The sequence below is a fragment of the Sparus aurata genome, chromosome 2, assembly GCF_900880675.1.
Source record: "Sparus aurata chromosome 2, fSpaAur1.1, whole genome shotgun sequence".
Lineage (NCBI taxonomy): Eukaryota > Metazoa > Chordata > Actinopteri > Spariformes > Sparidae > Sparus > Sparus aurata.
This window is the reverse complement of record NC_044188.1, coordinates 16,092,734-16,108,278: the sequence shown is the minus strand read 5'-3', so window position 1 is coordinate 16,108,278 and position 15,545 is coordinate 16,092,734. Positions and strand designations below refer to the sequence as shown.

The following is a 15,545-nucleotide window of genomic DNA, read 5'->3' as shown; positions in this document are numbered from 1 at the left end:
CAAGCAGTTTAAGATATTTACAACCAAAACAGCTGACTCCCCCTGCTGACCTGAGAAGAGTTTGCCTCTGTGACTCTGAAGAGGCAGTGGAATAATGCAGAGTCAAGATCAGAGAGAATATCTTCCTCCCGCTGCCTCTGCTGCTGCCAGTGAGTGTTTCGCACGCACACCTCTCTCTGCAGTGCCTCCACCTGGCAGCAACAACAGAAAGTCCATCAGGTTGACTCAGTTCCATCGCACAAAATTCTGTGTTTTGCTCAATTAAAGGTTGGATGGTAAACGTATAAAGATTAGAACCACTTTAAAATTACCTAAAAAGAAAGATCAGTCAATCTTTTAATGACTTTCCTACCTGCACACTATCAGTCTGATCCGCCAATGTTAGCCAGTAGGAAGCTGTGACAGGTACCACGTTGTTTCTGGACACATCCAGCCTGGCTCCGACCACTGCAGCCAACACCCCTGTCACTGGGTCAACAGTCTGAGATCCATAGCGAATGGCCACTAATCCTGTGAAGTAAAACAGCATAAACACAGAAGAGGGCTTGCTTTATTCAGTATTGTTTAACTGCATCTCCGTCAGGTTTGTACTGAACTTGGAAGATCTGCTTTTAGTTTCTCTGCCCCGACTACATTGGATATATGTATCTTAGCTATTTATTTTGTAATCCGTCATTATTTTGTATCTTTATGTCATCTTAAAGTGTTACTTGACATCATTGTAAATAACGGCCAGCCCTCAATGATCTTTGAGTTAAGATATAGATAATAGTTATTTTCTCAGTTTTAGAGTTTACATGATTCAATCCTCAAAAAATGCATACAGTGACTTTTGTCACTTTGTGTGGTGCTGCAGCTCTGTATCCCCCCCATCCAAAAAACTCTTTAGCTCCTGTCTCTTTAAGACCCTCCCCCCTTTTCTAAATACAGTCTGCTCTGATTGGTCAGCTCACACATGCCTGAGCCAGTACCACTAACAATGACAAAGCAGCTGTGCTGAATTAAAATTGTACATCCCAAACTAGGCGCTAGGTATGAATTATGCAAATGTGTGTCCTAGTACGATGTCACAAAGCCATGGAATTAAAGGTGGGACTACTGGCGAGGTGTTTAAAGAGCAGTGTTTTCTGTGGGAGAGAGGAGATTCTGTTGGTGCGGACTTCAACCCTGTTTAAATTTCAAGATCTTTTGCATGTAAGAACATCTAAACACACTGAAGGAAAGGAAAATAAACTAACCGTACCTTTTCCGTCAGGGTCCTCCATGGTCCCTGCCAATGGAATTATAAGCCCAGAGACGAAGTCAGTCTGACACCCCAGCACAGGCACACTAAGACCAGATCCCATAGGGTCGGGGTACTCCATCCCCAGCAGAGCAGGAAGACACATATCTGAACCTGGGAGAGGCATCTCTCCTGGGTTGAATAGAACACGAGGAGTCAGAGGATACTCAAATTTTTACAGTAGTATACCTGCAAGTTTTTGTGTCCGGCACATTTATAGAGAAAGTTAAAAGAGTGCAGAATCAGGTCGACTACTTTTCAGCTAGTCAGTTCTTGCATAAGCTTTGCATGCTTCCTGGTATTGCTTTTGGCAAAGATCAAACAGCCTCTAAAGAAGAGAGAAAAAACAAAAATAACTACAGACAGAGTGAATTACATGAAACGGGACTGTGGCTGCACAGCACATGTGGCAAAGCATATTAAACGCTAAAAGAAGCCAAATTAAGAGACAGATAACATGACTCAAGCAGAGTAGTGATTTAATGTGATAATTGATCAGTCAGGATCTCAGACAGCTAAAAACACAGATATATAACATGAGCCTAGCGTGCAATTACAGATTTCAACGAGGTAAAGCAGATCTCTCAAGCAGCATTGTGGGTAATCTGTTGTCCTGTGCATTATGGCAGTGTGCTGACTCAATCTGTGGCCTACGATAAAGGAGTTAATGTCTTTATCTTTGTGAGCTAATAGCGTCCATGTTGGAAATACAGATTGTATAATAGTCCTGTGTTTCCCGTATCCTCTAATATTGTTATAGGTTGCATATAACTTACTGCACTGCAGTGCATGTGCAGTTATAATCTGGTTATGTGGGATAAGAAGCAGGTCACATGGTTGGTTTCTGTCGAGGGTGGTTGTTTGTGTCAAATAAAGGTCAGGTGGAAAGTCTTTGGGGTAGGAAAAATTCATGAGAGCTTTACAAAACTTACTTTGAATTTCAGAGATTGCATGGGTAATGTCATGCCTTTAAACTCTTCTCAGAGGTTAAAGGTATTTAAGGACATCCAGAAAAAGTTGTGCTCAGAGTGCAGAAGGAGGAGATATGAAATATTGCCCACAAGAGACATATATATCCTCCCACTGGCATTTCCTCACCTAGAGTCCCCCCATCCTGCTGGAGAGCGACGGCCCAGTCCAGAAGGGTCTCCAGCCGGGTCTGCAGCTGCAGCTGGCAGTGCAGGCTCCGTCCCCAGGCCTGCTGGAGCTCCTTGGCTGCAGAGAGGAGATGGTCTTGTCGACCACTCCCTCTCTCGCTGCCCTGGTGATGCTGCAAAGTTTGGTCCAACCCCCACTCCTCAGTCAGTGGCTTCAGGAGCTCCAGTACTCTGAACATCACTGCAAGAACCTAATTGAGAAAAGGTCACATTTTTGGTTATGGAGCTACTAAAACTCTCAATATTTAAAATGTAATTAATGTATTATACCTCCAGAACAGCTCCTAAAAAGACTGACAACATAACATTAGCTTTGGATATTTCTAATGCACCTTGCAGTCTAGGAGAGTCTGGTATCCTCCTGCCTGAGGCAGCAGTTGCCCGGCCCGTATGCTGGCCCCTCCTACTCTCACCATCCGCCCACTCAGAGGCTCAATGATGGACTCAGCCAGCAGAACTCCACCTACTGGCAGCACAGCTCCTGTACAAATATATGATAAGTCACCTCACTGAAGAAACGTTGACACATGTTGTGCCGAGGACTCAACGGCAGCACTGACCTGTCACTGGATCTAGACTGACCCCGACAGTGAGCACAACATTGCCCGTCCTGGAGTCTAGCATTGGATAGCCAATCTGTATGGGCTGTGGCAGGCGTGTGAGGGGACAAACATGCACCCCTCCCAGTGGGTACACTAGTCCAGTTTGAGGGTGGATGGTTACACCCAGGACAGGCACGGGGACCCCTGTGTCTGGGTCCACCATGGGGACACCCAGCTGCAGTCTCTGGCCTGGTTTGAGGCCTCTGAGCCGACTGCTGGGCAGAGGCTGGTCTGAGTGGCGGGACGTTGGGTAAGGAATGAAAGGAAGGAGGGCACTGTCCAACTTCCTGTTGTCTACTGAGAATAAGAACAGCACAAGTTAGACTGTTAAAAACACCGTCAGTAAGTCACAAGTCAACCATCTGTGTGATCTTTAATGCCTGCACTCCTCACATTACCTGTACATGAGTCAGCTGCGATCACTAAAGTAGAGCTCACAGGGTCATAAGCCACGTTGCCAGCTATAGGCAGAACTCTGCCAGTCTGCGGGTGGAGGAAGAAATCTGGTGGCACTGCCATGGTGTGGCTGCTGCCCAGCAGCATATGGCTGTGAGCACACGGTCTTATGAGACCTGTGACTGAATCACAATGAACTGCCTGGCAGACACGCAGGGTTCCATCAGGACCTGGAGGGAGGCAGAAGGAGAACAATCATCAAACTGTGAATGAATGTGATGCTGATCTGTTTTGATTTAGATTACAGTAACACCCTGGGTAGACAGCGTTTTGTGCTAATTTGTCTTCATTTTGTTGCAGTGCACATTTTTAGCAACAGATGGTGTTGTTCCTCTGAGTTTCAAGGACAGAGTTTTCAGCTGTATAAAGGTAATGTAAGTCAGTGGTGTGAGACTCACCAAAGATGTGGTCCTTGGTCAGCACAGTTCCAGTTTCAGGGCAGAGCAGCTTGGCCCCTGTACCCTCCCCCAACAGCCCCCAGGCTCCCTGACGCTGGCATTCTGCTGACACCAGCTCTCCCATCTCATCCACCAGGGATGTCAGCCTCTGGATCAAACTGAAGAGAGGAAACACCATCATGAAGAGGTCAGGGATATTACTACAACTACATGCTTGCTGTTTGTGATAGAATAAATGAGAGGCCTACCTTTGCTGCTGTAGTTCACAGGATGGCTGGTTGTTTTTGTAAACTCTGGACAATAATCTGGTGCACTCTCTGAGCTGAGCTGTGAACACGCTGTGGACCCTCTGCTGGGCTCGCTGCTCTCGCCTCAGAACCTGAAGAAAACAGCAAAACAGTCATACATAATGCAACATATGAAACAGAACGATCTAGACCTGAAACTCTGGGTCTGAGTTGATAAGGATTCTAAGTTAGCATGCTAACAGGCTAGCCATAGACCATAACACCATCATTTATTTGGAGTGCGATTTAAGCAATGTGCCAAATCTAAATTTGTACATATTGCACTTTATGTAAAAGTACAAAGCAACAAAATATACTTCCTAAGTACTCTCCATTCAGAGCAGCCCATTTCAGCATCAGTTATATTATAGTGCTTGATTGTACTTGGTGATGCATTACTGTAATGTGTACAAGTCTACAACGTCTACAACGTTGCAGCTGATCTAATCTGAATTACTGCATAATGCTGCTGGTTAACTTAACATGTAATGATATATGATATATAATAATGGGTTAAGTACAAGAGCCTCAACATTTTACGTACATAGTACTTGAGTGAATGTACTTAGTTACAATCATCCACTGTAACTATATCTTTTCATTCTTTAACCTTTCCCTGTCTTTTAGATTTATTAGATTTAAAGCAAACTGCAAGTAAGGGAAAAAACATAGTTAGGAATTTAATGTCAACCTCCAGCTGACTGTCCAGCAGAGTCCTCAGCTGTGATGCCAAAGTCTTTCGCCGCACCACCTCCCTCTCCACCTCCCTCCTCATCCTCTCATAACTCTCCCCCATCCTCTCCTCAGAGATCAAGCGTGGGTGGAGTAGCTGCAGTTTCCCAAGCACTCCCTGGTACAGCTCCTTCACCTGGATACACACAGACACATACTGTATACCAGGGGTCGGGAACCTATGGCTCGCGAGCCAGATGTGGCTCTTTTGATGGCTGCATCTGGCTCGCAGACAAATCTTTAATAAAAAAAATAATAACGTTAAAAATATAAATATTCTCATGTATTTTAATCCATTCATTTCCTACCGCTCATGTTCATGGTTGCGGGTGGCTGGAGCCAATCACAGCTGTCCTCCGGGACAACACCAAATTTTTATTGGATAATGCGTAACGTACACGGGTCGTTGTGAGGTCAGGAAGTAAACTTCCCTCCTTTTAATCAAGTAGTAAGCTAGCTAATTGCAGAAACCCTTTTATCGAAGAAGATGGCTAAAAGAAAAAAAGATGAGGAGTATCATACTTTTCAGCAGGAATGGACAGAGGAATTCACCTTTGTGGAGAGAGCAGGTTCTGCAGTGTGTCTAATATGCAATGATAAAATTGCATCAATGAAACGGTCAAATATAAAGCGGCACTTCGACACACGCCGTACTACATTTGCATCGAAATATCCTGCGGGGGACAGCAGGAAGAAAGCATGTCAAGAGCTACTGTGCAGAGTGCAAGCTAGTCAGCAGCAACTCCGTGTTTGGACCCAACAAGGTGACTGGAATTCGGCTAGCTTTGCTGGTGCTTCAGCAATTGTGAGAAACGGAAAGCCATTCACAGATGGGGAGTATGCCAAAACATTCATGCTTGATGTTGCCAATGAACTTTTTGACGACTTTTCGGATAAAGACAAGATAATCAAACAAATAAAAGACATGCCTCTGTCGGCAAGAACTGTTCACGATCGTACCATCATGATGGCAAATCAAATTGAGGCAACACAAGTGAAGGACATAAATGCAGCACCATTCTTTTCTCTCGCTTTGGATGAGTCAACACACGTAAGCCATTTATCCCAGTTCAGCGTGATTGCAAGGTATGCTGTCGGTGACACACTACGTGAGGAAAGTCTTGCTGTTTTGCCTATGAAAGGGACAACAAGAGGGGAGGATTTATTCAAGTCTTTCACTGAGCTCTCTAAAGAAAAAAATCTACCGATAGATAAACTTATTTCGGTGTGTACTGATGGTGCTCCGTGCATGGTGGGGAAAAACAGAGAATTCGTAGCACTTCTTCGTGAACATGGAAAGAGACCCATCCTAAGTTTTCACTGCATCCTACATCAGGAGGCACTTTGTGCTTAGATGTGTGGCGAGCAGCTTGGTGAGGTGATGTCGCTGGTCAATCGGGTGGTCAACTTTATTGTTGCCCGAGCTTTAAATGATCGCCAGTTTAAAACACTGCTGGATGAAGTTGGGAATAATTATTCTGCACAGCAATGTGCGTTGGTTGTCAAGAGGGAAGGTGCTCATCCGTTTCGCAGCTTGTCTGAGCGAAATCCAGACTTTTCTTGAAATGAAAAACGTCAGTCCTGAGTTAGCTAACACTGAGTGGCTCCTGAAGTTCTACTATCTCGTGGAAATGACTGAACATCTGAACCAGCTCAATGTGAAAATGCAAGCTAGAACTCTTCATCACCGACATTGAAACAGGTCATTTACTACTTTGCCGTCTCCTCTTACTTCTTTTTCACAGCAGCTGTCCTCGGGGCTGTAACAACAACCTGTGTGTCCTACACCACAGCCAGTCATTTAATGGTACAAACAGGAAACACACAGTAGAGAGAGGTGTGTGACAATCACAGAGGCACTGCAGCAGGCATTTAATGGTACAAACAGGAAACACACAGTAGAGAGAGGTGTGTGACAATCACAGAGGCACTGCAGCACGACACCCAATCTGTCTCAGTAGAGTTGTACAGACTGCATGACTGAAGAAGGGACAGTAGCAGGTGAAAAAGAGAAGGAGGCAAAAGTAAGAAATGACAGATTGGATTGAACCAATGCCTGTGAGAAATGCAGTGTTTTATCTTAGACACAAATTGCTTCTCCCCTCTGTTTGAACAAACTAAAGCGCTGCCACCTGATGAAATACAGTATCTATCTTCAACCAATAACATCCAAGACCTAGTTTGAAACTGAGATGATACAACTAAAATAAAGAGGCACTCTTCTACTTCCTACATGCATTAGAAATAAGTAAACTAATTATGCAACAATATAACAATGATGTGGGCATGCAATACAGGATGCTGATGCATCATTTTGTTTGTCAAACAGTTGAGAGGGCAATACGTGTGTGTGTGTGCGCGTGTGTGATGGTAAAAAAGGAGGTGTACGTCAACCCTTTTACACACTCTTTGTACAGACCTCCGTGGTGAGCTGTCCCAGCCGTGTGGTTACAGACAGACTCTGCTTGAGCAGCAGGCTGTAGAAGGTGTTGCTGCTGAATGCCTCCAGATCCACCTGGTGTTCATAATCCCAGAACTCCTCCAAGGTGTCTGCATAGACTGCTGTCCAGAAACAAGTGAAACACAAAGACAGACAGGGAGAGAGAGACTGCAGAATATTAAAAAAAACACATTAAAAATCTATAACCTGTCTCTCAGAGAGAACTTTTATGAGCGTATAATGTACTGCCTGAGGAAGATCAATGAGACCGAAATGCATCGCCCGCATGTATGTATGTTCTGGTACGTCCACTCTGATGTTTATATGCGGTTTCGTTAATGTATGCAGATTACACACTTTTTAATTTCAGTTTTTTAAGTACAAGTCGGAGCCATTTTGAAAGGCTTTGTCAGGAGGGAGAAAGTTGTAATCCTGTTGAAAAGCTTACTATACAGTAAGTTTTTTCTTTTTTACACTGTTGAACAGTCAAATGATGACAGACGGTAACTCTACAGTATGTAGTGAGGTTAAATAGCTATGTACTGACAATCACAATCATGTAATGCATCAGGATAATGTCATCGGAGGTAATCTCTCAAGTCTGGTGACATTTGGATTGTTGTCATTTTTATGTAAGTCCCTGCACGTGATAGCGGGTGTATGACAAGAACCTTTTCAACAGTAATTGGTTGGGTGGGAGCAACGCCCAGGGGTCACTGATAGTGTTACATAACATGTCACAAGGGTCTTCAAAGACCAACAAAGTGTCTGTGTCTGTGTGTGTGTGTGTGTGTGTTGTTGCCCACTGCAGGTGCATCTGTTGGTGCGTTGTAGATTATGTTCGAATGCTAGTTATGTAACATATTGGTTTCAGGGCCTCAAATGAATGAGCTTAGTAGTCATGTGCATGTGTGTGTGTGCGTGCGCGTGTGTATGTATTTTATTTGTGTGTTAAGAGAGATTTTAAAGTTGTTATGTTTTGACAGACAACACTTAATAGAATAGATATGCATTACAGCCAATGTTGTCTTTTTTGGTAATTTCTCATACACATACTGCATAAAAGAAACTAGTCAAAGAGGGGGGGTGCATTAAAAGATGTTATTTTTTATGATACAGACTCATAACTTGGTGAAGTTCAGGATATGTGCACGTCATTTTCAATATATGAGTGTGTGTCGGTGCACAAGGGCAAAAAAGTTGGTTCTCTGAGTTTCAGGGCCTCTAAACGTTAGCCAGAGAGCTGGAGTTAGCATCAGTTTCCCCCACCTCATTCTCATTAGAGCGTATTGGTAAGGCCATTCAGGTGTTTGGAGAATACCACACAAAATCATTTTGAAAAAATACACTTTTCTTTTTTAAGTGTGATGCACAAACCATCCACTGTCTGCCTCAAGAAACCAGGCAGACATTTCTTTTGACGTCTTTTTTATTTTAGCCATGCTAAGTTAGTCAATTAAAATTCCCTCCGACTCCCATCACGTTTTCTAATGAATAGTTTCAAGCCTTTGTATTTTAATAAGTCAAAGCAAAAAGCAGGCCTCGACTGATACTCTAAACAAAGAGTGAATGAAAACACATCTGTGCATGTGTACCACATCTGTGCAGGATGTTACCATGGACATGCTCACAATGAAAACATGAGGTGCCATCTTGTGGCAGACACAGTGTAATTTTTGTATTTCAGTATCATTACATTGGGTTACTTGCGATAGTGTCAGACAATGAGCTCAAGGCAAGATTCTTGAAGAGAGGTAGAGCTGAGTGTGCCCAACACAACTTTCACATTCAAATCAATGTAACGTGTAAAGCATTAACCAAAAGCACGTGTATGTGTAGTCTGTCTGTAGCAAAGATCAGTTACTGAAAAATGTTCAGTTAACGTTGAATAACTATCTATGGCATTAATAAAGTTTAAAGTGGCATTAGAATTGTTTAATTTTTAATAATATTCAAGGTTTACTTTCCATGGGTACACAACAGCCTGAGGTTTATATAATAACTACTAGTTGAAGCTAATACACTTTTATTTTTCATTCAAATCATGAAAATGTAAAAAGGGGCTGACACGTTTCCATGGTTACTCTTGTAATAACATTTCAGCATTCTAGAACTGGGTTACACCCCGCCTTTCCGAAACCCCGCTGTTCCGAACATAGACTTCAATTCATCGTAATGGCGGGGTTTCCCTTTTTTTCAAAGACCCCGCTATTCCGAAAAGGCTATTGGGGAAACCCCTCCATTCCAAAACCCCCCCACTCCGAACGGACACAATCAGAAAGGAAACGGAGGCTGTGCATTGATCCTTTTTTCCTTTGTGGGTACAAACGGATCATGTGGCTGATTAACCGCAAAACAAGCCTACTTCATATTAATGACATAACGCTCATTATGCTTCAGCTGGACAAATGGCTATGTTGAATTGGAATTACTTTATCCCCGGCAGATCGCACCCATGGGCCACAGTTTATTTCAGAATTGTGCGAGTGCGGCTGGAAGTGGGGATTTCAGCACCACGGATAGCGCGTGTAAAAAGATTAGACAAACATTTAAACGTGTTTGCTGCAAGCGAAAATATACTACATAATAAATGAATATAGTGACATAGGCCTATTAGCAATAAAAAACAATGAGTTGTGTGAGTGCGGCCAGTGAGCGGACGGCAGTGTTTGATGTAGGAAGTAATGTAAACTTGAAAATCAATTTCGGAACAGCTGTGTTTAATTTCGGAACAGCTGTGTTTTGGGGGGATGGTCGGAACAGCTGTGTTTTTCGGAGTGGGGGTGTTTCGGAATGGAGGGGTTTCGCAATGGAGGTGTGTCGGACTGGAAGGCTGACTCCCTAGAACTGGTTACCATGGTTTGCGATGCATTTCCATTAGAGGTGGGAAAAAAATTCGATATTGCAATATATTTTTGTGCTCTCTGTTGCAACAAATAATCGATACACTGACGGCAAATATCGATATTTTATTACAACACACATTATGGATTTACCCCGTTGTCACCGTCAGTACTTAATCTCTCCTGTCCTGTTTGTGGGGGCGCTAATCCCGTAAATGAGGGTAAGGTAGGCGTAAGCAGCGGCCGGTGAAGAAGACGGGTTAACAACAGAAGAAGAACAGATGCAAGAATGGCGGAAAACAACAAAGACCCACCCGCAAGTTTCCACTCTGAAGTGTGGACCCACTTTGGCTTTTATGAGACAGATGACGGGAGAACACTGGATAAAGAATATGCAATATGTAAGAACTGTTTTGCGAAGGTAAGATATATCAGCAACACTACAAATCTGCAAAGCCACCTCGTTCGCTATCACGGTGAACTACTCTCAGGTGATAAAAAAGGCAAACCAAGTCAACCGACAATCACTACTGCTTTTAAATGTGCTCAGGATTTTATTTAATTTTTATTTTCTTATTTTGTTAAGAAATAAGTGAAAAGGGCCCAAGCTTACATAAAAAGTTAACACTCACTGTTCAGAATCAGAAAGCATTGTCCTGATTTACATAAAACATTTTAGTAATGTCAGGCACTTTAATGTGTCCAGCTAATTTTATTTTCTTTCCTATAAATTGAATATACCTTGATGTGTCCAGGTTGACCCAAAGCACTTTAATGTTCCCACTCCCCAGGTACTGGATGGGTGAACATAACTCTGCACATAATTGGTTGCATACTGAAATGTGCCCAATATTTCATTTAATTTTTATGTTATTCTTATCTTGTTTAACTAAAACGGGCCCAAGTTTACATAAAACAAGTTGCTACTGACTTTTCAGTGTCAGAAAGCACTGTCCTGGTTTACATAAGACATGTTATTAATGTTCATGCACTTTAATGTGTCCAACTGTACAGTGTTTAATCATTTGTACATTGTACGAAGTTTTGGAAAAAATGCATAAGACGTTTTCCTTTTTATGGGTATTTTTTCTTTTTCAGTCACATATTGTGATATATCGTTGATGAAATTTCTTGCAATATATCGAATATTGCAGATATCGTGTATCGTGATATCATCATTATCTTGGGCCAAATATCGTCCCAGTATTGAATCGTGAGTTACCCGTATCGTCCCACCCGTAGTTTCTATGGTTACTCTAGGACAAACATTGCAACATACTAGAACTGGTTACCATGGTTAATGATGAGTTTCTATGGTTACTCTAGTTGTAACATTTCAACATTCTAGAAAAGGTTACCATGGTTACCGCTCATGGTCATTCTCCCCTACACAAAAGTTGTTACGAGTATCCTCAAACTTTAATTTAAAATATGACTAAACTGAGGCTTCTGATAATAAATATACTTATTCTACAACACTATAAGGGATATTTCATTACACTTTTAAAAAGTGTATTTTTTTGTAAGTGAATTGTAAATGAGCAAAGAGTCATTTAGTGTGCTTACTTAAAGTCAAAAGTAAAAATAGTGCACTTTAGTGTTCAACAACTTAAGAGCATTATCCACGAGGTGTTTCTGCAGCGCCTCTTTAGCACAGGGTCAGTTTAATGTTTTTGACATTTGACTCCTTTACTAAAGGGTTGGGCACTGTTATCTACAGTGCTACATTGAGGTCACTCAAAAGAATTAGAATGTGACAGAATACTTATTTAACATTTTTTATTTTGAATTTGAATTGGTTGTGGGAACCTGAGCACCAGGGGAAAACCCACGATTTGACTCGAGACATCTGGGTTGTGTCTCAAGTCATTTTTCTTGGGCAAGTCAAGTCAAGTTGAGACAGTTGACAGAAATTCAGCTGTGTTTTTTCCATGAAATATTGATTTCATTAGGAGAAACCTGTGTACCAGGAGAAGACCCTTCTGTTTGAGGCTGATTGTGGAGTCGCTGTCAACTGATCCGAACTGAAATGTTCTCAGTTTTTCCGAGATGGGGTGAGTCAGATGGAGGGGGGTTCAGAGAGAGATGGAGAAAGGTGGGAAGAGAGGTGGTGAGGATGAGGTTCAAGGGGGAGAGTTGAAGGAGGGAGGAAGATGGAGAAGGGGTGCAGAGGTGACGGAGGGGAAGATGGAGCTACTGCTGGCATTCTAGTGAACAACCAGCAGCCCGCTCCACCTTCGCGTCGCTATCACACTTATCTCCACCGTTCTTTCTTTCGCGATGGAGAGGTGAGGGGGGAAGGAAGATGGAAAGGGGGTGGAGAGGTGAAGGAGGGGAAGATGGAGCTACTGTTGGCATTCAATAGAACAACCAGCAGCCCGCTCCACCTTCGCATCACTGTCACACTTATCTCCACCGTTCTTTCTTTCCTTCTCCTTTCTTTTCCTCTCCTTTTTCTTCTCCTTTGCTCTCTTTTGGAGCTCTGCCTTCACCTGTGCTTCTTTCTTGTTCATTTCCTTCTCCTGAAGCTTTTCCAGATTCTGTTTGCCTTTCAGGTCCTTGTGCTCTTCCTGTTGTTTCCTTTTCAGGCCTTCCATTTATTGTTTTTGCTTCAATGCTTTCTTTTCTTTCTTCCTCATCTTCTTATCTGTCCTACTTTCCTTTTTCTCCTCCGTCCTCAAGCAGATGTCCTCTGGTTCTGTCTTCTCCACGTCCACCTGGCTTGCTGTTACCTCCAGGATTTGATGATTCTCTTCCACCTTCTTGGGTGTTTCCTCCACTTCTTGGTTTGTTTCCTCCACTTGTGTTATTTTCTCCTCCCTGCTGTGTTCTTTCTCTAGCTGCTGTCTGAACTTCTCCTCCAAAGCGTCGTATTTTGCCTGCCAGTCCTTTTTGTTTTGCAGCAGACATTCCGCCGTCTCTTTCTCGCTCACCTTCAGTTTCATAGAGAGCTCCTTGAGTTCTTTCTTTTGTTCCTCCACCTGTTCTACACTCGTCTTCCAGCTCTGTTCTTTGACCTCCAGCTCGCTGAACTTCCACTGCAGAGCTTCATATTTTGTCTGCCAAGCCTGGTCGCTCTGGAGAAATTCAGCTTTGTTGTTGTTCAGCTGGTCTGTGGCCTCCATGAGCTTGTTAGAGAGACCCATCTTCTCCTTCCTGAGATGAAGGATTACGTCGTCTTTCTGCTGGAGCTCCTGCTCCAACTCCTCCAACTGCTTCATCTGAAGGTCGATCTGGAGCCGAACCCTCTTCTGTTTGCCGAGGTCTAGCTTAAGCATCTGATTGTTTTGCTCAGACAGCTTTTGTTTTTCTACCTCCAGTCTCGCTGCCATGTTGTCCTTCTCCTGAAGGCTCCAGTACTTGAGGCTCTCTACCTGCACCACCCGGAACTAGAGATCGCTCCTCAGGTTTGAGGATCTCATACTTGTTTTTGTATTCTGCCTTGAACTCTCTCTCCCTGAGATCCATAAGACCTTTAAGTCTTTCAAGCTTATACTTGAGGTTGTGGATGGTGTAGCTCATGGCCATTTTCTCATCCTTCCAGGGTTGACGAGGATGCTCAAAGTCAGAGTTGACCTGAGGGCCCTCGCTCTGGTAAAATACGGGATGGGCTTGTGGAGCAGTGTGAACCACCTGCTCCATCTTTTTTGGGTTGTGTTGGAACAATTATGCTTATATTATCAGTTTCTTGCATTGCATTGATATAACCTGCTTGTCTTCCTTTATATGTTTGTGGAAATGTACCGAGCTCCTGGAAAAGTACTGCGAAGAAACACACTCACCCTCCGGCGGGACCACAAGGCCTCGAATGGCATCTTGTGTGAATAACTGATGGTGGACATCATAAGAATGTTTGTGTGAAGGATAGATGCTGAAGGCCATAGGTCCAAAAGTGTGTACGTGTACTTCTCCATCATGCATAACAACTGTATGACTCATATGTACTGTCAAAGAGCCAATCATATACGTTTACGCCCTGTTGTAGGTGAATAAAAGATGCTTGGGGAGAGCAGCTCATGGGAACTCAGGAGCCCAGACTTTGTGTGCTGACTTCTGCTCTTCCCCTTTGCCTAGAAAGACAATCTCCGTGTCCGTGTCTCATTTCTTAACAGATTTAAACCCAACATTTCTTGGTGCCGTGACCCGGATCCCAATATACCCAGCTCTGCCAGAAGGAGGACGACACACCGAAGCCCGTCGACGGGCAGGACCACAACAGGTGGTCTGAAGGAGACGTCCCCTCCAACTGAACAGGGTTGGATTGACGGGATCCGGACTTTGAAACTAAGGAGACAGGACCGGAGAACTGAGGAAAAATCATATCACCTTTTCTTGTGAGTAAAAACACTCTACGCTTAGTAACAGGATATTGCAAGTTCCTAGGTAAAGTAAAATAGAAACAAAAATTAAAATCAGTTTAAATAGTATTTCTCTTTGAAGCAGCAGCATAGACTGAAACCTTATCGGTGTTAACGAACGTCTATGGCCTGTTGAAGTGAAGAGAACGCATAAAAAACACAACGCAGACCAGGGAAAAGCATTAAAATAACGTTCACTGAAACAAAAATTTGCATACAATAGGTGGGAAGAATTCTCGTGAAACTGTAGAAGAAGGCAGTACAGGTGATAAAAAATATATGAAACAATGGAATCCTCAAAGTGTCAAGTATCTGAAAAAATGGAAAAAGAAGTATGGATTTACGGGCCGCCTAAAAGTAAGAGAAATAGAGGATTTAATATCCCGCTTGGAGACCAGTCTCATCACCAAGCGAGTGTCAGGCTTGGGGGGTTAAAGGGGGGACTATGGAAAAGGGGAAGGTGGACCCAAATGCAGTAACACACGAGAGGCAAGGCGTGGGGAAACAAAAGGCGAGCTTTCGTCTTCGTCGTCCTCGACGAAGACGAAGGCGTTCTGGAGGCCGGCAGCGAAGGCGAAGGCGTGGGCTGGCACCCACTGGAGGCCGGCGGCGAAGGCGAAGGCGTGGGCTGGCACCCACTGGAGGCCGGCGGCGAAGGCGAAGGCGTGGGCTGGCACCCACTGGAGGCCGGCGGCGAAGGCGAAGGCGTGGGCTGGGACCCACTGGAGGCCTCCGGCCGAGGTGCAGGAACGGGCCTCGGCCGGGCCTCCAACCGAGGTGCAGGCTCTGGCCTTGGCATGGGACTCGGCCGGGCCTCTGACCGAGGAGCAGGGACAGGCCTCGGCCAGTCCTCCGACCGAGGTGCAGGAACGGGCCTCGGCCGGGCCTCCGACCGAGGTGCAGGAACGGGCCTCGGCCGGGCCTCCGACCGAGGTGCAGGGTCTGAACTTGGCATGGGCCTCGGCCGGGCCTCCGACCGAGGTGCAGGAA

The 15,545-nt window shown here is 44.1% G+C and overlaps 1 protein-coding gene across 10 annotated transcripts in view; it reads right to left on the bottom strand.

Annotated features, from left to right (window-relative positions):
• The window catches only part of LOC115574093 (uncharacterized), a 41,618-nt gene that overhangs the window by 13,318 nt on the left and 12,755 nt on the right, over positions 1 to 15,545 (bottom strand). For 8 of the 10 annotated variants that reach the window (XM_030405373.1, XM_030405340.1, XM_030405385.1 and 5 more), the window contains exons 11-21: positions 7,334 to 7,476; positions 4,874 to 5,050; positions 4,144 to 4,274; positions 3,896 to 4,053; positions 3,440 to 3,667; positions 3,000 to 3,338; positions 2,772 to 2,920; positions 2,381 to 2,630; positions 1,244 to 1,414; positions 353 to 510; positions 51 to 191 (exon numbers count right to left, since the gene is read on the bottom strand). In XM_030405373.1, the coding sequence (XP_030261233.1) occupies positions 51 to 191; positions 353 to 510; positions 1,244 to 1,414; positions 2,381 to 2,630; positions 2,772 to 2,920; positions 3,000 to 3,338; positions 3,440 to 3,667; positions 3,896 to 4,053; positions 4,144 to 4,274; positions 4,874 to 5,050; positions 7,334 to 7,476 (2,045 nt within the window). The remainder of the gene's footprint in view (positions 1 to 50; positions 192 to 352; positions 511 to 1,243; positions 1,415 to 2,380; positions 2,631 to 2,771; positions 2,921 to 2,999; positions 3,339 to 3,439; positions 3,668 to 3,895; positions 4,054 to 4,143; positions 4,275 to 4,873; positions 5,051 to 7,333; positions 7,477 to 15,545) is intronic. The other 2 variants (XM_030405356.1, XM_030405348.1) reach the window with 2 other exon arrangements.